The sequence below is a fragment of the Schistocerca cancellata genome, chromosome 11, assembly GCF_023864275.1.
Source record: "Schistocerca cancellata isolate TAMUIC-IGC-003103 chromosome 11, iqSchCanc2.1, whole genome shotgun sequence".
NCBI lineage: Eukaryota > Metazoa > Arthropoda > Insecta > Orthoptera > Acrididae > Schistocerca > Schistocerca cancellata.
Window position 1 is genome coordinate 146588534 of NC_064636.1, and position 27783 is coordinate 146616316.

Consider the following 27783-nt stretch of genomic DNA (forward strand, 5'->3'; position numbering starts at 1 on the left):
CACTCGAGTGTGTATCAGCAAGGGCGAACCATTCGAAGTGCCGAGCTAGCGGAACAGTACCGACCGCAAGGTCCAAATGAGATAAATTTGTCGCGGAGGCAGACAAAAATGTAGGGTCCCCAGTGTTGAGGAAAACTAGATCCGCTTGGTGGAAGACGTCTATCAACAGTGACGCGGACAAGGATGTGGAGATCCCCAAAGCAGTTGATGGGCATTGAAGTCCCCAACCAGCGAATTGGGGGGGGGGGGGGGGTGGAAGCTGACCAAGAAGATGAAGGAGTTCAGCTCGTGCCATTGGTGCGGACGATGGGATGTATACAGTACAAAGAGAGAAGGTGTATCCAGAAAGGGAAAGATGGAAAGGGACTGCTTGGAAGGAAGTGTTTAAGTGAATTGGATGATAATGGAGAAGAATCATGAGTCCTCCATGGGCTGGAGTGCCTTCAACAGAGGGGAGATCATATCGGACGGACTGAAAATGAGGGAGAACAAAGCGGTCATGGGGACGCAGCTTCGTTTCCTGAAGACAGAAGATGACCAGCGAGTAGGATCGTAAGAGGATCGACAATTCATCCCGATTGGCTCGAATGCCGCGGATATTCCAGTGGATAATGGATATAGGGTGAACACAAAATGGAGGAATGTGACCAAGGTTGCCGTCAACTCAACGACTGCTCAGAGCTTGCGACCGACAGCATGGAATGGCATTCAGCCGAAGGCAGAAGATCCTGATCCATAGGTTGTTCAGGAGCAGCTCCTGCCACCAGCGATCGGCCGGTCGATCGGCCGCCAGCAGTGCACCTCGGCGACACAGAAGACGGCCGAGGGTGATTTCCGCCAGGTGGTGCTGTAGATGGGAGACGCCTTGGCGGAGAAGGAGATGAACTGGGTTTCTTTGTAGCCTTCTTGGAAATATGATGTTTAGATGAAGGAGGAACCGATGGTTGTGAAGTTGGGGTACGTAAAAAATCTTCACGAGTATGCTCTTTTTTCGAAGTCTTGGTGTCTGACTTTTGGGCTCGAGATTTAGCAGAACCCGATGAAGGGTGAGCCATAGAGTGGGCAGGCAAAAGTGGTGAGGTTGAACGGGCGATCTTTGCGCTGGCCGATCTGACGACCGTGGCACTAAAGGTGAGGTCGCAAGTCTGCGTGGCCGCCTCCTTTGTTGGCCGAGGAGAAGCAAGGACAGTGCTGTATTTTCCTGTCTGAGGCACAGTGGGCTTTCGACTGGTGAATAAAACGGGGCAATCTCTAGAGGAAGCAGCATGGTCACCCATACAGTTGATGCAACAAGGGGATGGAGGTGGACAAGCACCCTCATGGGCATCCTTGCCACACGTAAGACATTTGGCCAGGTTGGAACAGGACTGGCTGGTATGACTGAACCACTGACACCAATAGTAATGCCTAGGGTTTGGGATGTAAGGGCAAACGGAAATTATCTCATAGCCCGCTTTTATGTTCGATGGGAGTTTAACTCCCTCAAATGTCAAGAAGACGGTACGGGTAGGAGTGATGTTCGTGTCACCCCTTTTCATGACTCTACGAACAGCCTTTACGCCCTGGTCAGACAGGTAGTGTCGAATTTCCTCATCGGACAATCCGTCGAGGGAGCGTGTATAAACGACTATACGTGAGGAATTTAAAGTGTGGTGTGCTTCCATCCGGACATGGAAGGTGTGTAGCAGTGAAGTACACAGCAATTTTTGTGCCTGGAGGGCACTGATTGTTTCTAACAACAAGGTGCCATTCCGTAATCTGGAACAAGACTTTACAGGACCTCCATTGCGTCGACACCTTTCAGAATAATGAAAGGGTTGACTGTGGAGAAGTCATGACCTTCGTCAGACCGAGAAACGACAAGGAACTGTGGCAACGATGGAAGAACTGTCTGTGGCTGAGACTCGGTGAACTTACGCTTGTGAGCAGACATAGTGGAAGACGAGGAAACCACTGCGGAAGAATCCCCCCCCCCCCCCCCGATTAGCAGCGTCTCCGATGGCACGCTCCTCCCTTGTGGGGGCCCTCTCTGAGGGCACTCCCGCCTTAGGTGATTGTTCACACCTCAGGTCACACCTCCCGACAAACAGACGGAGGGACCAATCGGCACTTTCGGAAGGTATCAGCTCGGGTAATCACCCCTCCCTGGGCCTGGCCGTTAGCAGGGGGTACGTACGTGTCCTACCTGTCTAACCGGGGCGGGGAATTACGCATTACCCCGTCACTGGCTATGCATGGAAAGCGTGGGTTGGCCTTCAGACACGCACAGGGAGTAAAAAAGAGAAAGGGAAAAACAAAGAAAGGGAAAGGGAAGAAGAGGGGTCTCAAACGCTGCAGTGGAGAAAAGGGTAAAGAGGAGAGGTATGGAAAAGAGAAGGACAAAGGAAGGATGAAGACTTGCGAGCAGAGAAAACGAAGAATGTGTTACATTCTTGAGTGTCCGTCTCCGGACGTAGGCACAAAACATACTCCCAGAGGGGGAGAAAGGAAAGGAAAGAGGCGGAGGTGGGGGTTGGGGGGAGGGGGGGGCGAAGCGCGAAGATGGGGGATGGGGAAGGATGCGGAAAGGGAAGGTATGCAGCCCGGAAGGAAGGCCACATTAGCTCGGGGTCGCGTGCTCGCTACACACGTATCCACAAAAGAGTTGTGGACATACGGGGGGGGGGAACTGGTTGGTGACTACTCTGCACATAAAACAACAAATAAAAATGGTGAGCGACTAATTGATATTTGTAAGAACTGTGATCTTCTTTTAAAATCCACAGCCTTCGAGTGCCTACCTCAAAACGCCAAAACTTGGAAACACCCTAACGCAATGTTTGGAGACCTCCAGGTGGACCATGTAGCTGTTTCTAAGAAATCCACCAGGAAAATTTTGATTGTTACAGTTTTGAGGAATGCCAACATTAATTCTGATCATTAATTGTCTCTGGTAAAAATGAATATCGTCAAAGACAGCTGAAAGAACATTTCCAATATTTCAAGACCTCCAAAATTTGATATAAGTAAACTGAAAGATGTCAACAACAAATTTACAGAAACTCTACGCAGCAAACCAAATAAAACAGACTGGAACAGAATTAAAGAAGCCATGGTACAATCAGCCACTGAAATTATACTGACCAATAAAAAATATAAACACGTGTGGTGGAACGAAGACTGTAATGAAGCAATTGAAAAGCGAAGACAGGCTTAGGTAAAATGCAATAGCAAGAAAACCTTCAAAAATCACGAAAACTACTTGAAGGTTATGAAAGTTACATCAAACTATTGATATCAACTAAGAGACTCTTCAACAAAAACCAAATAGATGAAATAGAAGGAAATTTTAGAAGTCATCACAACTATTGAAGTTTAAACCTCCTATGTTACATATGTGAGGACTCTATGGAAAACTAAATTTGAATGACAAATCGTGTGCTGCAGCTTTTGGAAATTACTTTTCATCCCTACTGAATGCTGAAAATCCAAATTAAAAATTCGATTTCTATCCTACTGTTCCTCCTGCAGATAGTCCCCCTCCCACATTAGATGAAATCATGAAAACTACACAAGGCTTGAAAAATAACAAATCTGGAGGTGAGGATCGCATATTGGCTGAAATGTGGAAATACGCATATCACGATACAATAAGACATCTCCATGATATCATAGTGAAGATTTGGGAAACTGAAACTCTGCCGCCAGATTGGACCGTAGCAATTATTCACCCACTTCATAAAATAGGCGATAAGAGTGATCTGAATAATTACCGAGGAATCTCTTTGATACCAACGACGTACAAGACGTTTCTTTTCCAGTATGTTGTTAAACAGAGCTGAATCAGTCTTAGATCAACAATTGGGCGAATATCGAGCTGGTTTCAGGACATCAAAATCCTGTGCAGAGCAGATCCATAGAAGCACAGTCAGCCAAAATGAAAATCTACTGGCAAAAGAGGAAAACACAATCAGGGAAGAGATAAAAATCTTCGTGGTCCATAGCAGGCCGAAACGATAGCAAAAATAAATTGAATTTATGCTCCTACTTTCCTGCCTATCCACACTATCGGAGATCTCGACATATTCGCGAAAATATCAGATTGCTCACGACATAAGGTTATATATTTCACTGCTGTGCCGCAAGCTAGCTAAAACTTTGTCACCACAATACTGTTTTTCGCTTTCAGATTGGTAGGTTTCGCCCACTAACAATAAATAGCTACCTCTGAGCATAAATTCGACTTCTGGCTACGCTACAGATCAGTCTGTCAACAAAATCGAGTTTTCTGCTTCGCCAACTCACAACCATACTTTTGCATACCAACGTACGCTTGACCTCTGGCTACGCTAAAAATCGGCCTGTCACCACGACCAGAAGCTGTGCTGTCGTGTCCCTGCCTGACCACACGGAGACTGCGCGATGTTCGGAAAATACAGCTTAACCACACCCGCGCAATTCGCGACGTATTCCTAGAACAACCAGATATTTGTAACAAGCAGAATATAAAAACCACTGCTTCACTCTCACTCTCAGCAGTTTGACACTAGATTACTAAACCTTCCAAAAATTTACGATTGCGGTTGGTACCAATTCGAGGTTCCCGCCAATACTTTGAGCAATACTGTTGTCAACACAGGGTGTAAAACAGGGCATTCTGTACTTATTTTGTATATGACGTACAATTAAAGACCTTATAACTGTAATTAACTTGTGCACGAACTATAAATTGTGTGGTTTAGTAACAAAGTCACCGCCTTTAGTGTTCGAAGATTAAGTTCTGTTGTTACGTCCAAGCCGTACCACACCCTAGGATATCGCGATATGGAAACCACGATGTATTTGGAATAAAAGAGCTACATATTCCTTGCAAAAAATATTCCCCCATGTCACTGTTTCATTCGCAACAATTTAAATGTCGTCTTACATCCCATCCTAACCAAATTTATGACAAAAAAATACAGCCAATATTTCTGACATAAAAAATATTTGTAAGACCGTAACTCTATTCCTGTACTGCATGCGAAGAAACAGTCACCTTGCCATTGGCTGAGTAGATCAGGCTGTCATGCTCGCTGGATTAGCTAACTAGATTACGCGTGCTGTCCTCAGATTGTGTAACAAAGCACTTCGCACAGGGCAATCTCGATTTCACAGTTTGCGAAGCTATCATGCCGTTTTTTGGTGGATTTCGTATTTATTCTTGCTTATTGCGCAAATATAAAGTTTCAGTGCTACAGCGCATTAAAGGTCTAACCAAGAGACATCCTTTTTTCTTTAACAGTTTTTGTGCCACATGCCTTGAAGTCCGATACCTACACTATGTGATCAAAAGTATCCAGAGACCTGGCTGAAAATGACTTCCAAGTTCATGGCGTCCCCCATCGTTAATACTGGAATTCAATATGGTGTTGGCCCCCCTTAACATTGATGACAGCTTCCACTCTCGCAGGCATACGTTCAGTCAGGTGCTGGAAGGTTTGTCGGGGAATGGCAGCCCATTCTTCACGGAGTGCTGCACTGAGGAGAGGTATCGATGTCGGTCAGGGAGGCCTGGCACGAAGTCAGCGTTCCGAAACATCCCAAAGGTGTTCTATAGCATTCAGGTCAGGACTCTGTGCAGGCCAGTCCATTACAGGGATGTTACTGTCGTGTAACCACTCCGCCACAGGCCATGCATTATGAACAGGCGCCCGATCGTGTTGAAAGAAGCAATCGCCATCCCCGAAATGCTCTTCATCATTGGGAAAGGAAGGCGGTGCCTAAGACATCAGTGTAGGCCTGTGCTGTGATAGTGTCACGCAAAACAGCAAGGGGTGCGAGCCCCCTCTGTGAAACATGACCACACCATAACACCACCGCCTCCGAATTTTACTGTCGGCACTACACACGGTGGCATATGACGTTCACCGGACATTTGCCATACCCACACCCTGCCATCGGGCAGCCACATGTGTACCGTGATTCGTCACTCCACACAACATTTTTCCACTGTTCAGTCGTCCAATGTTCACGCTCCATACACCAAGCGAGGCGTCGTTTGGCATTTATCGCCGTGTTGTGTGGCTTACGAGCAGCTGCTCGACCATGAAATCCAAGTTTTTCCACCTCCCACCTATCTGTCATAGTACTTGCAGTGGATCCCGATGCAGTTTGGAATTCCTGTGTGACGGGCTGGATAGATGTCTGCCTATTACACATTACGACCCTCTTCACCTGTCGGCAGTCTCTGTCAGTCAACAGACGAGGTTGGCCTGTACGCTTTTGTGCTGTACGTGTGTCTTCACGTTTCCACTTCTCTGACACATCGGAAACAGTGGACCTAGGGATGTTCAGGAGTGTGGAAATCTCGGGTACAGACGCATGACACAAGTGACACCCAATGACCTGAGCACGTTCGAAGTCCGTGAGTTCCGCGAAGCGTCCCATTCTGCTCTCTCACGATGTCTAATGAAGTCGCTGATATGGAGCACCTGGTAGTAGGTGGCAGCACAACGCGCCTAATACGAAAAACGTATCTTTTTAGGGGTGTCCGGATACTTTTGATCATATACTGTATATATAAAAATGCAAACCAAACAATTCGATTAAGCAGAAAATTTACGAAGTAATTACCTTTTGGAGGTATCCGGGAAGCACTTGCATCTTCATCTTCTGCAGAAACTTGCAGTATTGCCTCTTGTATCATCCTTTTTAATTTTTTTTTACTCGATGGTTGTGATAACGAACGTAGTTCTAATGCTACGTAATCCGCAAACACCTGATATTCATCAACAGGCTTCTGCATGGCTTCTACTGCTCTGCTCGGAATATCGTCCGTATTTGCCTCGCTTAATTTTTCACACCACTTTTTGTTCCTTCCATATCAATGAGTGTGTTTTGTGGAAGAGAATTTGCCTCTCACTCATTCTTCTCTCTGGCATCTTCTGGTACCTAAAATAAATATCATAATGTAGCATGTATCTTCAAAGGGATACATTTCAGATATAATTTTGTTTCCTACAATATGAGATGTCTTCAACAGAAGAAGAATGGTTCCAAATCGTAAATAGTTTTGAAAATAGATAGGGTTTTCTAAACTGCATTCGCGCTATGGATGGAAAACATACAGTAATACAGGCTTCTGGTCCAAACAAATATATAAGGAAGCCCTACCGTTCCAGAGATCAAGGAATGCAACATCGGATGTTTAACTATCGGTCTTCCCGAGCACGAAATGCGTATGAAAGTATGAAAACATTCTACGACTTACATGTGCACGTTTTCGAGTACTACGAACGCGAATACTTCTCAGTCCCGAAAAAACAACTTATTAGTAACAGAGGAGAATTTCATTTAAGCGCCAACTGGCACACTTGGTTCCCAAGTTTTCCAAACTAAACGAGAGTGCCAAAATGACCCATGGGCAAAACAAATATTTAGTTGGAACCCATAAGCGTACATAACTGGCCACAGTCAGCCGAGGAAGTGCGAAATGAATTCACAGACTCTGTTTCACAAGAAGGGGGAGTAGAATGGCAATAAAGACGCCTTTACATTTCAGCTGATTTCTTATGTTAGTGTAAACATAAATACACTAGCACTAAAATAAATAAATACTATTTCTTTCACTCGCGAAATTATCCTGTGTTTCTTTGGCTGTGTTGGAGCGATACATAACTTGTGGGCGGAAACAGACATTTTTCAAAACATCACCGAATTTTGTTTTTCCTCGGAAAATTCTAAAGACCCGCGCGGGGTACACGTTCGGTCTCAGGGGCCCTGCCACGGTTCGCGAGTCCTCCCTCGGACGTGTGTGTGTGTGTGTGTGTGTGTGTGTGTGTGTGTGTGTGTGTGTGTGTGTGTGTGTGTGTGGTCCTTATACGTTGGTATAAGTTAGTGTGTAAGCCTAGGGACCGATGACCCCAGCAGTTTGGTCACATAGGAACTTACCAAAAATTTCAAAAAACTCTGAAGACTCCCTGGGCATGCGGGAAAATTACATTCATTCCATGTACTAGATGCCGCTTTAATTTGTGTTTTCCGTGTCTGTGCGAAAACTATCAAGCTGCTACTAGTAATGTCCGAAGCACACCCAACCCCTAATCGTACATTCGGAATACTATATCTCACCGTATCAGTGAATAACGGTTATTTACAGCTTTGTTTGTCGTCCTTTGAATTGGGCTTTCGAGGTCTGACCCTCGTCCTTGAAAGGTGTGTCTCTAGATACTTATAGTATTTGCTTTGATAATAAAAATTCGCAAACAATCAAATAACATTTGAAAGTCAGTACAAGTTCATGCAGATACATATGTCTTTTCAGCATATTACCTTTCACATGTAATATGTACGAATAATATGAGTAGTGTTGAAAAAATATGAAGTAAAAAAAACCACCAGCAGGACTCGATCCAACGACCTAACGATTATGGTGCTTGAGCGCTAACCACAAAACCGCCACTACCCGTGAGTATCTCGCACCTGGAGAACGCTTGATTGGGGTGTCGTTTTGCACCGAAAATTGACATTAAGTGACCGTACCAACCTGGCTCTAGAGAATAACTGGCTGTGCATATTCTGCCATTCTGAAAGAAGCTGTTAACAAGGGAATCTCCACCATCGCACTGCCCTCAGATTTAGTGATAAGATGAACCAGTAGATAGCCCGTCAAAAACTGAACACAGATCGAGCATGAAAACAGGAAGGAGGTGTACTGAACTGTGAAAATAAAAAAGCAAAATGGTAACAGTGAACGGTCCAACCTCAACAAGTGGAACACAGAGTAAAGGATGAGCGCCATGGCGTCGCGGTTAAAGTGGTCACGGCATTGGACTGTGAATCGGGCGAACTGGATTCTAACATCCTCGTGCCATTTCTTCTTTTTTTTCCACAAGTTTATGAACTTGCCGTCCGGTCATTGAAACGTTTACTCTCTTTCTGTGGTCTTGACAGTTGTCACACTATACAGGGCTATTACAAATGATTGAAGCGATTTCATAAATTCACTGTAGCTCCATTCATTGACATATGGTCACAACACACTACAGATACGTAGAAAAACCCATAAAGTTTTGTTCGGCTGAAGCCGCACTTCAGGTTTCTGCCGCCAGAGCGCTCGAGAGCGCAGTGAGACAAAATGGCGACAGGAGCCGAGAAAGCGTATGTCGTGTTTGAAATGCACTCACATCAGTCAGTCATAACAGTGCAACGACACTTCAGGACGAAGTTCAACAAAGATCCACCAACTGCTAACTCCATTCGGCAATGGTATGCGAAGTTTAAAGCTTCTGGATGCCTCTGTAAGGGGAAATCAACGGGTCGGCCTGCAGTGAGCGAAGAAACGGTTGAACGCGTGCGGGCAAGTTTCACGCGTAGCCCGCGGAAGTCGACGAATAAAGCAAGCAGGGAGCTAAACGTACCACAGCAGAAGGTTTGGAAAATCTTACGGAAAAGGCTAAAGCAGAAGCCTTACCGTTTACAATTCCTCCAAGCCCTGACACCCGATGACAAAGTCAAACGCTTTGAATTTTCGGCGCGGTTGCAACAGCTCATGGAAGAGGAAGCGTTCAGTGCGAAACTTGTTTTCAGTGATGAAGCAACATTTTTTCTTAATGGTGAAGTGAACAGACACAATGTGCGAATCTGGGCGGTAGAGAATCCTCATGCATTCGTGCAGCAAATTCGCAATTCACCAAAAGTTAACGTGTTTTGTGCAATCTCACGGTTTAAAGTTTACAGCCCCTTTTTCTTCCGTGAAAAAAACGTTACAGGACACGTCTATCTGGACATGCTGGAAAATTGGCTCATGCCACAACTGGAGACCGACAGCGCCGACTTCATCTTTCAACAGGATGGTGCTCCACCTCACTTCCATCACGATGTTCGGCATTTCTGAAACAGGAGATTGGAAAACCGACGGATCGGTCGTGGTGGAAATCATGATCAGCAATTCATGTCATGGCCTCCACGCTCTCCCGACTTAACCCCATGCGATTTCTTTCTGTGGGGTTATGTGAAAGATTCAGTGTTTAAACCTCCTCTACCAAGAAACGTGCCAGAACTGCGAGCTCGCATCAACGATTCTTTCGAACTCATTGATGGGGACATGCTGCGCCGAGTGTGGGAGGAACTCGATTATTGGCTTGATGTCTGCCGAATCACTAAAGGGGCACATATCGAACATTTGTGAATGCCTAAAAAAACCTTTTGAGTTTTTGTATGTGTGTGCAAAGCATTGTGAAAATATCTCAAATAATAAAGTTATTGTAGAGCTGTGAAATCGCTTCAATCATTTGTAATAACCCTGTACATTGGTTATAGAATATAAGTTATGTGATAAGAATGCATTACCATCCCAAGTACGAGGGTGGTGTGAAAGTTATCGGAATCATCACGAGTGGTCAGAGCTAGCGCAACGAGCTGTTCACGCGATATTCATTGGACTGTTGCCTGTAAACACGTGCTACGTCAGTGATCTCCGAAGAGAGCTGTTACCGTGACGTGGCTCTGTTGTTGTTCCCGCGTAGTGATTTGCGAAGATGGAGAAAATCGAGATTCGAGCAGTGATTAAGTAATTCGTAAAGAAAGGTATGAAAGCAAAGGAGATACTTGCAGATTTCCAGAATACACTGTGGGACGCTCCTCCTTAATACTCAACTGTTGCCAAGTGGACAAATGAATTTAAATTTGGTCGGGAGACTATGATCCGAGCAGAAGTCGGCCAAGATGTATCACTGCTCCAGAAATCATTGCAAAAGTGCACAAAATGGTCACGGAGGATCCCGATTGAAAGTGGTCACGCTTGCCAGATGTCATTCGAAAGGGCATATCACATTTTAACTGAAGAATTAGAAATAAATAAAAAATTGTCTGCAAGGTGGGTGCCGCGACTCTTGACGCCGGATCAAAAACGCACGAGAATTGACATATCAGAACAGTATTTGGCCCCTTTTTAGGAGAAACAAACAAGATTTTTTGCGCCGGTTTGTGACCACAGATGAAACTTGGGTGCACTACTATACCCCAGAGACGAAACAACAGTCAGAGCAGTGGAAACATCCTGATTCTCCGCCACCAAAAAAAGCAAAGACAATTCCTTCGGCGGGAAAGTTCATGGCATCAGTGTTGTGGGATGAGAAAGGGATTTTGTTTGTAGATTATCTCCCCACTGCGCAAACAATTACTGGAGAATACCATGCTAACCTCCTGGACAAACTGCAACAAAAGATACGCGAAAAAGGGAAAGGTCTAGCAAGGAAGACGTCGTCTTCCATCAAGACTATGCGCGCTCGCACACATGTGCCGTCGCCATGGCAAAATTACACAACTAAGGTAAGAATTGTTGCCACATCCGCATTATTCACGTGATATGGCTCCGTCAGACTCCCATCTCTTCCAAAAACTGGAAAATTTTGTTGGTGGACGAAGATTCACTTCAAACGATGAACTGATAGCCGGAGTTTACAAATATTCTGCAGTCCTGGAGGAAACTCATTTCCGAGATGGGATCAATGTACTGGAACACCGTTGGCCCAAGTTCAATAATCTACAAGGAGACTACATTCAAAAATGAAAAAAGTTTAAATGATGCAAGTACTTTTTTTCTATTCCGTTCCGAGAACTCTTCAAACCACCCTCGTAAGTGTGATGAATACCGAGACTACGCGAGGTACCACATAGACGTGTCACAGAAATGTAAACAACAAATAGCCGGGTGTGAACTATGTTACAACAAAGGAACTGAAGAGGCAAATCTTCTAAAACGAAACGCAAGTTCAGAAACGTTAGAAACATACAGCGCCTTTCATAAGTTTTGGAACAAACAATAGTTTTGTATTTACTTAGAGAAATAACAGAAACAATTGAACGTGTTATATTTGTTAATCCAACAGATGAAATGATATTCACAGAACAATAAATTGAACATTTTGATTCATTCAATGACACACAAACTACAAATAATTTCACATTTATCTGAAATAACATAGGCTTGCCATCACAAAAGTTTTGGGACAAACAGCTTCCAATCCAAATATTTTCTGCGCTCTTCTTCAAATTGTTCCTTAGAATCTGCAGGTATACATTTTTATCCACTGTTTCGTCAATGAAGAGGAGCTCACCCGCTCCCTGGGCCGACATACAACCCCAAACAACAACAGGGCCCCTGCCATGTTTCCCCGTAGCTGGCAGCTTCTTTTTTCTTCCAGCTCTGTTGGGCTGCCGCCAGACGGCTATCCGTCCATCCTGAGCCCGTGACAAGCCACCTCAGACCGCGCGGCACTCGCTAATTTGTTTAGTGCATACGGATAACTGAGGGATCAAAATGAAGAAAAGTACAAGAATTCTGTAGCTATGTATACAGGGTGTTACAAAAAGGTACGGCCAAACTTTCAGGAAACATTCCTCACACACAAAGAAAGAAAATATGTTATGAGGACATGTGTCCAGAAACGCTTACTTTCCATGTTAGAGCTCATTTTAGTACTTCTCTTCAAATCACATTAATCATGGAATGGAAACACACAGCAACAGAACGTACCAGCGTGACTTCAAACACTTTGTCACAGGAAATGTTCAAAATGTCCTCCTTTAGCGAGGATACGTGCATCCACCCTCCGTCGCACGGAATCCCTGATGCACTGATGCAGCACTGGAGAATGGCGTATTGTATCACAGACGTCCGCAATACGAGCACGAAGAGTCTCTACATTTGGTACCGGGGTTGCGTAGACAAGAGCTTTCAAATGCCCTCATAAATGAAAGTCGAGACGGTTGAGGTCAGGAGAGTGTGGAGGCCACGGAATTGGTCCGCCTCTACCAATCCATCGGTCACCGAATCTGTTGTCGAGAAGCGTACGGACACTTCGACTGAAATGTGCAGGAGTTCCATCGTGCACGAACCACATGTTGTGTCGTACTTGTAAAGGCACATGTTCTAGCAGCACAGGTAGAGTATCCCGCATGAAATCACTGACGAAACTAAAATGAGCTCCAACATGGAATGTAAGCGTTTCCGGGCACATGTCCACATAACATCTCTTCTTTATTTGTGTGTGAGGAATGTTTCCTGAAAGTTTGGCCGTACCTTTTTGTAACACCCTGTATACAGTCATCTATACTCTGCGAGCTCAGAGCTCCCCGTCAGCTGTTCATCTGTCGTCGCAACCAGGCGCGTGCAGAAGTTGTCACGTGCTGCCTGTCTCGGGTCTGAAACGTGAAGGCAGCCGGGCGTTTCACTGGCGCGAGACATCTCGCGACGCAACGCCACATCACTTCCGCCTAAAAATTGCTCTTGCGGTTTTCTCGAAATCGCCCAAGTAGTACGCGTTACAACTTGCACATTATGTCGTCCGAATGGACCACTAAACAATGTAAACCAAGTTAGAAGTAAATTCGCGAATGGAACATTGAGAATATTTTGAGAGCCATCAATACTGCTGCTCAATATTTCTGCACTACTGGCCATTAAAATTGCTACACCAAGAAGAAATGCAGATGATAATCGGGTATTCATTGGACAAATATATTATACTAGAACTGACATGTGGTTACATTTTCACGCAATTTGGGTACATACATCCTGAGAAATCAGTACCCAGAACAACCACCTCTGCCCGCAATAACGGCCTCGATTCACCTGGGCATTGAGTCAAACAGAGCTCGGATGGCGTGTACAGGTACAGCTGCCCATGCAGCTTCAACACGATACCACAGTTCATCAAGAGTAGTGATTGCCGTATTGTGACGAGCCAGTTGCTCAGCCACCATTGACAAGACGTTTTCAATTGGTGAGAGATCTGGAGAAAGTGCTGGCCACGGCAACAGTCCAACATTTTCTGTATCCAGAAAGGCCCATACAGGACCTGCAACATGCGGTCGTGCATTATACTGCTGAAATGTAGGGTTTCGCAGGTACCAAATGAAGGGAAGAGCCACAGGTCGTAACACATCTGAAACGTAACGTCCACTGTTCAAAGTGCCGTCAATGTGAACATGAGGTGACCGACACGTGTAACCGATGTCGCCCCATACCATCACGCCGGGTGATGCACCAGTATGGCGATGACAAATACACGCTTCCAATGTGCGTTCACCGCGATGTTGCCAAACACGGATGCGACCGTAACGATGCTGTAAACAGAACCTGGATTCATCCGAAAAAATGACGTTTTGCCATTCGTGCACCCAGATTCGTCGTCGAGTACACCATCACAGGCGCTCCTGTCTGTGATGCAGCGTCAAGGGTAACCACAGCCACGGTCTCCGAGCTGATAGCCCATGCTGCTGCAAACGTCGTCGAACTGTTCGTGCTGATCGTTGTTGTCTTGCAAACGTCCCCATCTGTTGACTCACGGATCGAGACGTGGCTGCACAATCCGTTACAGCCATGCGGATAGGATGCCTGTCCTCTCGACTGCTAGTGATACGAGGCTGTTGGGATCCAGCATGGCGTTCCGTATTACCCTCCTGAACCCACCGATTCCATATTCTGCCAACAGCCATTCGATCTCGACCAATGCAAGCAGCAATACGATAAAACGGCAATCGCGATAGGCTACAATCAGACCTTTATCAAAGTCGGAACGTGATGGTACGCATTTCTCCTCCTTACACGAGGCATCACAACAACGTTTCACCTATATGCTATTTGTATATGAGAAATCGGTTCGAAACTTTCCTCATGTCAGCACGTTGTAGGTGTCGCCACCGACGCCAACCTTGTGTGAATGCTTTGAAAAGCTAACACTTGCATATCACAGCATCTTCTTCCTGTCGGTTAAACTTCGCGTCTGTAGCACGTCATCATCGTGATGTAGCAATTTTAATGGCCAGTAGTGTATATTGGCAGTTTGAGAGAACGGGGTGAGTCAAAAAGAACTTTACAACTTTGGAATGATATAGAAATTCACTGAGATAACTTAGAGAATCGGCGCAGATGTCATTTTGTAGCAAACAACCTCAAGTTTCACTTAAAAGTGTCAAGTGTCATTTTGATCGTAATGGGCTGCCATTTCTGACGCGGCAAACGAACAGTACTCAATTTCCTCCCACACCTGTTGCAGCAAATTGGGCGTAACTTGTGAAATGGCAGCATAGATTCGATTTTTCAAGTTGGTTAAATTGTTTGGTATGGGGAGTAACATACAGACGGTCTTTAACGAAACCGCAGAGAAAATAAAACCAGTGGTGTCAAGTCTGGGGAGCGAGGCGGCCCTGCGATCGGCCTTTCACGTCCAGTCCACCGACCTGGGAAGCGATTATCAAGGGAACTTCAAACTTCCGTAAGGGAACGGGGTGATGAGAGTTGGTAATAAACCGTCCAATCTCGGTCACCTTCATCAATTCGTGGAATTATAAAGTTTTCTACAAGGTGTACAACTTTGCTTCCGCCGTTTTTACCCAACATTTGAGGCTTCAAGAAAACAGGTTGGTTACACATGTATCATTCAAAGTAATTTCTATCGCTGGCCACTACTTTCTCCCATCTTTCGGGCAGTGTACGTATCCCGTGTCGAGAAAGTTGTTCATCTTTTGAAGCAATCCACGAATCGATCCAATTTGTGACTTCATGAGATCCGAAGTGTTGGTCAGCAAGGCCATGCACCATTGATCTAAACGGTTGATAATCAGAGGGAACAATGTCTGGAGAATATGGTGGGTGTGGTAGGACTTCCCATTTTAACGTTTCCAAGTACGTTTTGACCTCTTTTGCAACGTGGGGTCGAGCGTTCTCGTGCCGCAAAATCACTTTACCCTGCCTCTCGCTGTATTGCGGCTGTTTGTCTTTTAATGCTCTGCTCAAACGCATTAATTGCGTTCGATAACGAGCACCTGTGATTGTTTCACTTGGTTTTAACACCTCATAGTACACGACGCCGAGCTGGTCCCACCAAATGCAGAGCACGATCTCGGAGCCGTGAATATTCGGTTTAGTTGTCGACGTGGAAGCGTGGCCGGGATATCCCATGATTTTTGGCTTTTAGAGTTATCATAATGAATCTATTTTTCATCCCCGATCACAATGCGATGCAGAAATCCCTTCCGTTTTTGCTTCTAACGCAAACACACAAACGCCGTTCAATGTCTCTTGGTTTCGGCTAACACGAGACCAAAGTTCCTTCTTCCTGAATCGTGCCCATAGCCTTGAGACGATTTGAAATGGCTTTCTGTGTCACTCCCACTATTCGTGCCAACTCTTGATGAGTTTGACGCGAGGCTTCACTCAGCAATGTCTCCAATTCACCATCTTCGAAAACATTCTCCCTTCCACCACTATGCCGGTCTGCGACGTTAAAATCACCGTTCTTGAGTGCTGAAACCACTCACGACACGTTCTTTCACTAACTGTGTTCTTACTATACGTACTTACCTACCTGCCCGATTAAGGGATCTGACATTCCACGCTCCGATCCGTAGAATGCCAGTTTTCTTTCTCCTGAGAACGACGTTCTCGAGTAGTCCCCGCCCGGAGGTCCGAATGGGGGACGATTTTACCTCCGGAATATTTTACCCAAGAGGACGCCATCATCATTTAACCATACAGTAAAGCTGCATGCCCTCAGGAAATATTACGGCTGTAGTTTCCCCTTGCTTTCAGCCGTTCGCAGTACTAGCTCAGCAAGGCCGTTTTGGTTAGTGTTACAAGGCCAGATCAGTCAATCATCCAGACTGTTGCCCCTGCAACTACTGAAAAGGCTGCTGCCCCTCTTCAGGAACCACACGTTTGTCTGGCCTCTCAACAGATACCCCTCCGTTGTGGCTGCACCTACGGTACGGCCATCTGTATCGCTGAGGCACGCAAGCCTCCCGACCAACGGCAAGGTCCATGGTTCATGGGGGGGGGAAAATTTTTTATTTATCTACAATAAATCCAGTTCCAAATTGTGGACAACTTCCCATGGGTAGATTTCCAGGTTTTCCTGGGAGGGGGGTGGCGGAGTGGGGAGAGGGGGGGGAGGCGGGAGAGGGAGGGAGAGGGGGGAGGGGAGGTAGAGGGGAGGTAGAGGGGAGGGAGAGGGGAGGGAGAGGGGAGGGAGAGGGGAGGGAGAGGGGAGGGAGAGGGTAGGGAGGGAGGAGGGAGGGAGGGGGGGAGAGGGGCCTGTTTTTTTTTTGGGTTGTGGTTTTAGGGCGCAAAACTGCTACGGTCATTAGCGCCCGGTCCGGGACTTAAGAAACAGTAAAAAACCTAAAAGAGAAACCAGCAGCAGTGGGAACGAAAGGCATAAAATTGGAGAAACTAAAAGCAGAAGGAAGGCTTAAAAATCCACTACAGAAAGGGGTTGGTTATCCCAAAAAAAAAAACTTCAAATGACTGACGTCATTTCACTGGCACGAATGAACTCTAGAACGCGATCAGCCAATCGCGTGTCATCTGCTAAAATTGACGATATATCAGGTGACAGCTGTAGACGGGCGTGTAACGGAGTAAAATAGGGGCACTCAATTAAAAGGTGTCTTACCGTCCACAACTGAGAGCAGTGGTGACAGAGTGGGGGAGGATCGCCGCTTAAAAGATGTCGATGGCTAAAAAGACAGTGCCCTATCCGGAGTCTAGTTAAAATTACCTCCTCCCGACGACGCGTTCGGGAGGAAGAGGTCCAAGCACAAGGAAGAGTTTTTACGTCCCACAATTTATTTTGGGGAAGTGTCGACCAGTGCGCGTGCCATAAATGAACAACATGACGACATAAGACGCTCCGTAGATCGGCGACGGGAATCGATGGAATAGCTGGCCGAAGAAGAGAGACTGCAGCCTTGGCTGCAATATCGGCCGCCTCATTTCTGCAGATACCAACGTGTCCCGGGAGCCAGAGGAACGCCACCGAGACGCCCCCTAGGTGGAGCAAGCGCAGACAGTCCTGAATCCGGTGGACCAGAGGGTGCACAGGGTAAAGAGCTTGGAGACTGAGGAGAGAGCTGAGAGAATCGGAGCAGATAACGTACTGTATCTGCTGATGGCGGCGGATGTAGTGGACAGCCTGGAGAACAGCGTAAAGCTCCGTAGTATAGACCGAACACTGGTCGGGGAGCCGAAAGTGATTTGGGGTGTCGCCAACAACATAGGCACTCCCTACACCTAACGATGTTTTCGAGCCGTCGGTGTAAATAAACGTGGCGTCCGTCATTTGTGCACATAGAGCAGCAAATGCCCGACGATAAACAAGTGAAGGGGGTACCATCCTTGGGAAATCGACAAAGGTCACGGAGCAGGCAGATCCGGGGGCGGAGCCAAGGCGGTGCTGTACCCCAAGTTGTCAAGAAGGTTTTAGGAAAGCGGAAGGAAAGAGAATGGAGCAGTTGACGGAAACGGACTCCCGGTGGTAGTAGGGAGGAGGGGCGGCCTGCATACCCTACATCAAAGGAGGCGTCGAAAAATATGTCATGGGCTGGATTAGCAGGCATGGAAGACAGATGGCTAGCATAACGACTCAGAAGGACTGCTCGCCAATTGGACAGTGGAGGTTCAGCAGTCTCAGCATAAAGGCTTTCCACAGGGCTGGTGTAAAAAGCTCCAGACACTAAACGTAATCCACGGTGGTGGATAGAGTCGAGATGCCGAAGAATAGACGGCCGAGCAGAAGAGTAGACTATGCTTCCATAGTCCAATTTCGAGCGCACTAAGGCGCGATAGAGGTGGAGGAGGACCACTCGGTCTGCTCCCCAGGAGGTACCATTCAGGAAACGAAGGGTGTTGAGTGATTGCAGACAGCGAGCCGAAAGATACGAAATGTGGGAGGACCAGCATAGTTTCCTGTCAAACATAAGACCCAAGAATTTAGCGATGTCTGAAAACGGAAGGTTGACAGGTCCTAGATGTAAGGAGGGTGGAAGAAACTCCTTACGGCGCCAAAAATTAACACAAACGGTCTTACTGGGAGAGAAACGGAAGCCGGTTTCGATGCTCCAAGAGTGGAGGCGATCGAGACATCCTTGAAGACGCCGTTCAAGAAGGCTGGTCCTTTGAGAGATGTGGTAGATCGCAAAATCATCCACAAAGAGGGAGCCCGAGACATCAGGAAGGAGACAATCCATAATTGGATTGATGGCAATGGCAAACAGTACAACACTCAGCACGGAGCCCTGGGGTACCCTGTTTTCTTGGGAGAAAGTACGGGAGAGAGTAGTGTTCACCCGCACCCTAAATGTGCGCTCTGCCATAAATTCGCGAAGACAAAGGGGCAGCCGACCTCGAAAGCCCGTCCTCCAACAGTATCGTATGCTCTCTCCAGATCAAAAAATATTGCTACTGTTTGGCGTTTCCGGAGAAAATTGTTCATGATATAAGTGGAGAGAGCAACAAGATGGTCAACTGCAGAACGATGCTTTCGGAATCCGCATTGGGCAGGTGTTAAAAGACTGCGAGAATCCAGCCACCAAGCTAAACGGTAATTCACCATACGCTCCAAAACCTTACAGACACTACTCGTGAGAGAAATGGGGCGATAGCTAGAGGGGAGATGTTTGTCCTTTCCAGGTTTCGGAACAGGAACGACGACAGCTTCCCGCCATTGTCGGGGAAAAGTACTGTCGGTCCAAATTCGATTATAAAGGCGAAGGAGGTAACGCAGACTATGGGTTGATAAATGCAGCAACATTTGGACGTGGATACCATCCGGTCCTGGGGCGGAGGAGCGAGAAGAAGAGAGTGCATGTTGGAGTTCCCGCATGGAGAAAACAGTATTGTAGCTTTCGCGATTTGGAGAGGAGAAAGCAAGAGGTCGCACTTCCGCTGCACGTTTCTTCGGGAGAAACGCTGGCGGGTAATTGGAAGAGCTCGAAATCTCAGCAAAGTGCTGACCCAATGAGTTAGAAATTGCGACGCGGTCCACTAATGTATCATGCGCAACAGTGAGCCCAGAGACCGGGGAGAAACTAGGCGCGCCTGAGAACCGTCGAAGCCGACTCCAAACTTCCGAGGAGGGAGTGAAGGTGTTAAATGAGCTAATAAAGAATTTCCAGCTTGCCTTCTTCCTATCGGGGATGACGCAACGGCATCGCGCACGGAGCTGCTTATAGCGGATACAGTTGGCCAAAGTGGGATGGTGACGGAAAATGCGAAGAGCACGTCGCCGCTCACGTAGTGCGTCACGGCATGCCTCGTTCCACCAAGGAACTGGGGGGCGCCAGGGCAATTCGGTGGTGCGTGGTATTGAACGTTCCGCAGCTGTAAGAATAACGTCGGTAATATGTGTGACCTCATCGTCGACGCTGGGAAAGCGACAGTCATCGGATGTCGCTAGAGACGAAAAAAGTGTCCAATCGGCTTGGGCAAACTTCCAGCGTCGCGGGCGCATATATAGCAGTTGAGGCTGCAGTCTGAGGACACGTGGAAAGTGGTCACTCGAGTGTGTATCATCAAGGGCGAACCATTCGAAGCGCCGAGCTAGCGGAACAGTACCGACCGCAAGGTCCAAATGAGATAAATTTGTCGTGGAGGCAGACAAAAATGTAGGGACCCCAGTGTTGAGGCAAACTAGATCCGCTTGGTGGAAGACGTCTAGCAATATGGAGCCACGTGGACAAGGATGTGGAGATCCCCAAAGCGGGTGGTGGGCATTGAAGTCCCCAACCAGCAAATAGGGGGGTGGAAGCTCACCAAGAAGATGAAGGAGATCAGCTCGTGCCATTGGTGTGGACGATGGAATGTATACAGTACAAAGAGAGAACGTGTATCCGGAAAGGAAAAGACGGACGGCGACAGCATGGAAGGAAGTGTTTAAGGGGATTGGGTGATAATGGAGAGTATCATGGAGAAGAATCATGAGTCCTCCATGGGCTGGAGAGCCTTCAACAGAGGGGAGATCATACCGGAAGGACTGACAATGAGGGAGAACAAAGCGGTCATGGGGACGCAGCTTTGTTTCCTGAAGACAGAAGATGACCGGCGAGTAGGATCGTAAGAGGATCGACAATTCATCCCTATTGGCTCGAATGCCGCGGATATTCCAGTGGATAATGGACATGGGGTGAACAGAAAATGGAGGAATGTGACCAAAGTTGCTGTCAACTCAAAGACTGCTCGGAGCTAGCGACCGACAGCATGGAATGGCAGTCAGCCGAAGGCAGAAGATCCTGATCCATAGGTTGGTCAGGAGCAGCTCCTGCCACCAGCGATCGGCCGGTTGACCGGCCACCAGCAGTGCGCCTCGGTGACACAGAAGACGGCCGAGGGCGATTTCCGCCAGGTGGTGCTGTAGATGGGACACGCCTTGGCAGAGAAGGAGAGGAACTGGGTTTCTTTGTAGCCTTCTTAGAAGTATGATGTTTAGATGAAGGAGGAACCGATGGTTGGGAAGTTGCGGTACGTAAAAACTCTTCACAAGTATGCTCTTTTTTGGAAGGCTTGGTGTCTGACTTTTGGGCTCGAGATTTAGCAGAACCCGATGAAGGGTGAGCCATAGAGTGGGCAGGCGAAAGTGGTGAGGTTGAACGGGCGATCTTTGCGCTGGCCGATCTGACGACCGTAGCACTAAAGGTGAGGTCGCAAGTCTGCATGGCCGCCTCCTTTGTTGGCCGAGGAGAAGCAAGGACAGTGCTGTATTTTCCTGTCTGAGGCACGGTGGGCGGTCGACTGGTGAATAATTTTCGAGCAGCAAAGGTCGACACCTTTTCCTTCACTCTTATTTCCTGGATGAGCTTTTCATCCTTAAAAACGGGGCAATCTCGAGAGGAAGCAGCGTAGTCACCCATACAGTTGATGCAGCGAGGGGATGGAGGTGGACAAGCACCCTCATGGGCATCCTTGCCACACGTAACACATTTGGCCAGATTGGAACAGGACTGGCTGGTGTGATTGAACCGCTGACATCGATAGCAACGCGTAGGGTTTGGGACGTAAGGGCGAACGGAAATTATCTCATAGCCTGCTTTGATTTTCGATGGGAGTTGAACTTTGTCAAACGTCAAGAAGACAGTGCGGGTTGGAATGATGTTTGTGTCAACCCTTTTCATAACTCTATGAACAGCCGTTACGCCCTGGTCAGACAGGTAGTGCTGAATTTCTTCATCAGACAATCCATTGAGGGATCGTGTATAAACGACTCAACGCGAGGAATTTAAGGTACGGTGCGGTTCCACCCGGACAGGGAAGGTGTGGAGCAGAGAAATACGCAGCAATTTTTGTGCCTGGAGGGCACTGTGTGATTCTAACAACAGGGTGCCATTCCGTAATCTGGAACAAGACTTTACAGGACCTGCAATTGCATCGACACCTTTCTGAATAATGAAAGGGTTGACCGTGGAGAAGTCGTGACCTTCGTCAGACCGAGAAACAACAAGGAACTGTGGCAATGATGGAAGAACCGTCTGTGGCTGAGACTCAGTATACTTACGTTTGTGAGCAGACATAGTGGAAGGTGAGGAAACCATTGCGGGTGAATCCGCCATGATTACCGGCGTCTCCGATGGCGCGCTCCTCCCTTGTGGGGGCCCTCACTGAGGGCACTCCCGCCTTAGGTGATTGTTCACACCTCAGGTCACACCTCCCGACAAACGGATGGAGGGACCAATCGGCACTTTCGGAAGGTATCAGCTCGGGTAATCACCCCTCCCTGGGCCTGGCCGTTACCAGGGGGTACGTACGTGTCCTACCTGTCTACCCGGGGCGGGAAATTACGCGTTACCCCGTTACCGGCTACGCATGGAGGTGCGTGGGTCGGCCTTCAGACATGCACAGGGAGGAAAAAAGAGAAGAGGAAAGGAAAGAAGAGGGGTCTCAAACGCCGCAGCGGAGAAAAGGGCAAAGAGAAGAGGAAAGGAAAAGAAAAGGACAGAGGAAGGACGAAGACTTGCAAGTGGAGAAAGCGAGGAAGTTGGAACAGTTTCGAGCGTCCGTCTCCGGACGTAGGCACAAACCATACTCCCAGATGGGGAGAAAGGGAAGCAAAGAGCCAGAGATGAGGGGAGGAGGGGCGAAGATGCGGGATGGGGAAGGATGCGGAAAGGGAAGGTATGCAGCCTGGAAAGGAAGGAAGGCCACATTAGCTTGGGGTCCCGTGCTCGCTACGCACGTATCCACAAAAGAGTTGTGGACCTCCTGGGGGGGGGGGGAGAGGGGGCTGAATGTCAGATCCAGATTTTTTTGGGACTGGAATTACTATATTCTTCTTGAAGTCTGAGGGTATTTCGCCTGTCTCATACATCTTGCTCACCACATGGTAGAGTTCTGTCAGGAGTGGCTCTCCCAAAGCTGTCAGTAGTTCTAATGGAATGTTGTCTACCCCCGGGGACTTGTTTTGACTCAGGTCTTTCAGTGCTCTGTCACTCTTCATGCAGTATCATATCTCCCATTTTATCTTCATCTACACCCTCTTCCATTTCCATTACACTGTCCTCAAGTACATCGCCCTTGTATAGACTCCCTATATACTCCTTCCACCTTTCTGCTTTCTGCTTTCCCTTCTTTGCTTATAACTCTTTTCTCCAAAGGTCTCTTTAATTTTCCTGTAGGCAGTATCTATCTTACATTTGTCCTCTAGCCATCCCTGCTTAGCCATTTTGCACCTCCTGTCAATATCATTTTTCAGACTTTTGTATTCCTTTTTGCCTGCTTCTTTCACTGCTTTTTTATATTTTCTCCTTTCATCAATTAAATTCAATATTTCTTTTGTTACCCAAGGATTTCTACTAGCCCTTGTCTTTTTACCTACTTGATCCTCTGCTGCCTTCACTACTTCATCCCTCAAAGCTACCCACATTCTTCTTCTACTGTATTTCTTTCACCCATTCCTGTCAATTGTTCCCTTATGCTCTCCCTGAAACTCTGTACAACCTCTGGTTCTTTCAGTTTATCCAGGTAACATCTCCTTAAATTCCCATCTTTTTGCAATTTCTTCAGTTTTAATCTACAGTTCATAACCAATAAATTGTGGTCAGAGCCCACATCTGCCCCTGGAAATGTTTTACAATTTAAAACCTGGTTTCTAAATCTCTGTCTTACCATTATATAATCTATCTTAAACCTGTCAGTATCTCCAGGCTTCATCCATGTATACAACCTTCTTTTATGATTCTTGAACCAAGTGTTAGCTATTATTAAGTTGTGCTCTGTGCAAAATTCTACCAGGCGGCTTCATCTTTTATTTCTTACCCCCAATCCATATTCACCTACTATGTTTCCTTCTCTCCCTTTTCCTACTGCCGAATTCCAGTCACCCATGACGATTAAATTTTCGTCTCCCTTCACTACCTGAATAATTTCTTTTATCTCATCACACATTTCTTCAATTTCTTCATCATCTGCAGAGCTAGTTGGCATATAAACTTGTACTACTGTAGTAGGCGTGGGCTTCGTGTCTATCTTGGCCACAATAAGGCGTTCACTATGCTGTTTGTAGTAGCTTACCCGCACTCTTATTTTTTATTCATTATTAAACCTACTCCTGCATTACCCCTATTTTATTTTGTATTTATAACCCTGTATTCGCCTGACCAAAAATCTTGTTCCTCCTGCCACCAATCTTCACTAATTCCCAATATATCTAACTTTAACCTATGCATTTCCCTTTTTAAATTTTCTAACCTACCTGCCCGATTAAGAGATGTTGACTGGAATACTCTCTTTCAAATTCTGAAGATGGCAGGGGTAAAATACAGGGAACGAAAGGCTATTTACAATCTGTACAGAAACCAGATGGCAGTTATAAGAGTCGAGGGACATGAAAGGGAAGCAGTGGTTGGGAAGGGAGTAAGACAGGGTTGTAGCCTCTCCCCGATGTTATTCTATCTCTATATTGAGCAAGCAGTAAAGGAAACAAAAGAAAAGTTCGGAGTAGGTATTAAAATCCATGGAGAAGAAATAAAAACTTTGAGGTTCGCCGATGACATTGTATTTCTGTCAGAGACAGCAAAGGACTTGGAAGAGCAGTGGAATGGAATGGACACTGTCTTGAAAGGAGGGTATAAGATGAACACCAAGAAAAGCAAAACGAGGATAATGTAATGTAGTCGCATTAAGTCGGGTGATGCTGAGGGAATTAGATTAGGAACTGAGACACTTAAAGTAGTAAAGGAGTTTTGCTATTTGGGGAGCAAAATAACTGATGATGGTCGAAGTAGAGAGGATATAAAATGTAGACTGGCAATGGCAAGGAAAGCGTTTCTGAAGAAGAGAAATTTGTTAACATCGAGTATTGATTTAAGTGTCAGGAAGTTGTTTCTGAAAGTATTTGTATGGAGTGTAGCCACGTATGGAAGTGAAACATGGACGATAAATAGTTTGGACAAGAAGAGAATAGAAGCTTTCGAAATGTGGTGCTACAGAAGAATGCTGAAGATTAGATGGGTAGATCACATAACTATTGAGGAAGTACTGAATAGGATTGGGGAGAAGAGAAGTTTGTGGCACAACTTGACTAGAAGAAGGGACCGGTTGGTAGGACATGTTCTGAGGCATCAAGGGATCAACAATTTAGTATTGGAGGGCAGCGTGGAGGGTAAAAATCGTAGAGTTAGACCAAGAGATGAATACACTAAGCAGATTCAGAAGGATGTAGGTTGCAGTAAGTACTGGGAGATGAAGAAGCTTGCGCAGGATAGGGTAGCATGGAGAGCTGCATCAAACCAGTCTCAGGACTGAAGACCACAACAACAACATATACGTACTTGAGAGCATTCGATGAGACTCAGCCGCTGTTTTCTTCATATTGAAACAGAACAGTAACACCTCCCGCAAATGACGAGGATTAGGCTCGTAAACTGACGTTTTCAATCAAGAACAACTTCATGATGCAGACACAAATCGACTAATGTTTAAATGGGTTTATCTTGACCTAGGTCCAAGCTAACTGCCTGACATCTGCGATCTATTTCTTTCGACCGCTACTTACAGTTGTCGCCATCTATCGGCAAACGACGGAAGCAAGGTTGTACACCGTACAATATAGAATTTCCAGGTACACAATGGCAGTGATAAGTTTTCTCTATGAAGAAGAACGGACTGTGAAATTCAGTTTGCTAAGGGCACAAAACACATTAATTTTGGGGCTGTCATAAATGTGTTCCAGGGTAGCATGTGGATTTCTGCTGCACCATATTTTGCGCTGGGTTGTGGGCGTTCATCATGCCGCTGGTATAAGATGTTGACTCATCGCTGAAGACCACTGTGTTCACAAATATCTCACCGCACTCTATCCTATGCAACATTTATGCACAGAATTCCCCACGAGCAATCTTATCTGCATCACTAATTTGCTGTGCCGTTGTGAATCTATACGGTTGCAAGTGTAAACGTCTATGCAGTATTCACCAGTCTTTTGGGGAATGCCGGTTTCGCGAAACGGACGTCGCATTGATTTTTGTGGACTGCGAGCAAAGCTCTCCCTAACCTCTTCGACATAAACCATCAACACGCCAACGACACGGTGATTTGTCATGTCGCAGTGAACAACCCGCCTTAACCAAGTTCTCATGCCGAGCGTAAATCTTAGGTCTGTGTGGAGGTTCTTTAGCGTAATTCGGTGCGAAATTTACGCCCAAACATTACTGCACAATTCGATTCATAAAAGCAAAAGACACAAAAAAATGGTTCAAATGGCTCTGAGCACTATGGGACTTAACTACAGAGGTCATCAGTCCCCTAGAACTTAGCACTACTTAAACCTAACTAACCTGAGGACTTCACACACATCCATGCCCGAGACAGGATTCGAACCTGCGACCGTAGCGGTCGCGCGGTTCCAGACTGTAGCGCCTAGAACCGCTCGGCCACTCTGACTGGGCCAAAAGACACAGCGCGCTTCTGTATCAGTATAAGTAGCAATTTTAGCTAGTGGTGATCAAGAAATCACGCATGTTACTAATCACAGTGACTGGAAGTCACAGATATCACAATAACGACTTTTCAGAATCTGGCTGCGATTTTAGTCACAGCTATAGGAGTCGCAAGTAGCCTTTAACATTCAACGCCGGGGCCATCTGTTGGCCGAATTTCGTACTTCTTCCTGTGGACCACCTCTTTGCGACACGCGTCGAGTCAACTCCGATTTCTGGTAAGTCGCAAGTAGCAACCAAAGGCGCAGTTAATCCTCCCGTTACCAAGCTTTTTCACACCTCTATTTTACCAAGCGGGGTATCTGGACTACCCCAAAAGAGCTTTGTGTTTTATTGTAATATTTGTTCTCAGATTTCGTTATTCCCATTAAATGGGCTTATTTAGTATTGAAAAACAGCTTTTCAGGTTATTAGAAGTATTTAGTCAGACCACAGATACAAAGTAAAAAAATTTTTTTATATCTTTCACTAAATTCAGTACTCAACAAACAGAAAATTAATAATTATGTACCTCAACAGTCACTGCAGTAAAATAACACAAGAATTTTTTAAACTTTTCAGTCAAGTACATTTTTGCACTGCATGCACTTCATAGTAACAGTTTCTTTTCTTTGTATATTACAAACAGGTTTCTTGCACGTTACGCAACAGAATCTTGTTTTCCGATCTTCGCTTCTCTTGCAATCTTCACATCGTTGTGGCGTTGGTAACTTGGAACACTGGGTCTGGATCACTGTTGTAGGAATTGCAATACCACAAGCTTTAAGTGCATCTTGTACATCTTTATGAAGACCGTTGATATTATTGGCTCTTTCTTCCATGTTGCCTTTGCTTAGTCCAAATGCCAGTTTAGTCGTGAAGAGTTTACGTCGGCTTCGGTTATTCTTCTGCCATTCAGGAAATCCTTGAGTGTACAGAATATATGCATTCAGTGCTGCAATATCTATCATTTCCATGAAGATTCTTAGTGGCCACTGCCTCGTTCCTCTGATACAACTGCATTCTCTTGTCATTTTGTCCCCATTATCTACAGCACCTATGGGTTTGTTGTAG

The 27783-nt window shown here is 46.3% G+C and overlaps 1 protein-coding gene across 6 annotated transcripts in view; it reads right to left on the reverse strand.

Annotated features, from left to right (window-relative positions):
- The window catches only part of LOC126108465 (uncharacterized), a 170789-nt gene that overhangs the window by 102131 nt on the left and 40875 nt on the right, over positions 1–27783 (reverse strand). For 5 of the 6 annotated variants that reach the window (XM_049913706.1, XM_049913704.1, XM_049913705.1 and 2 more), the window contains exon 2: positions 6595–6912. The exons of the other annotated variant lie outside the window; for it this stretch is intronic. In XM_049913706.1, coding sequence (XP_049769663.1) covers positions 6595–6766 — 172 coding nt within the window. In that variant the 5' untranslated portion in view covers positions 6767–6912. The remainder of the gene's footprint in view (positions 1–6594; positions 6913–27783) is intronic. 6 annotated transcript variants of the gene reach the window in all.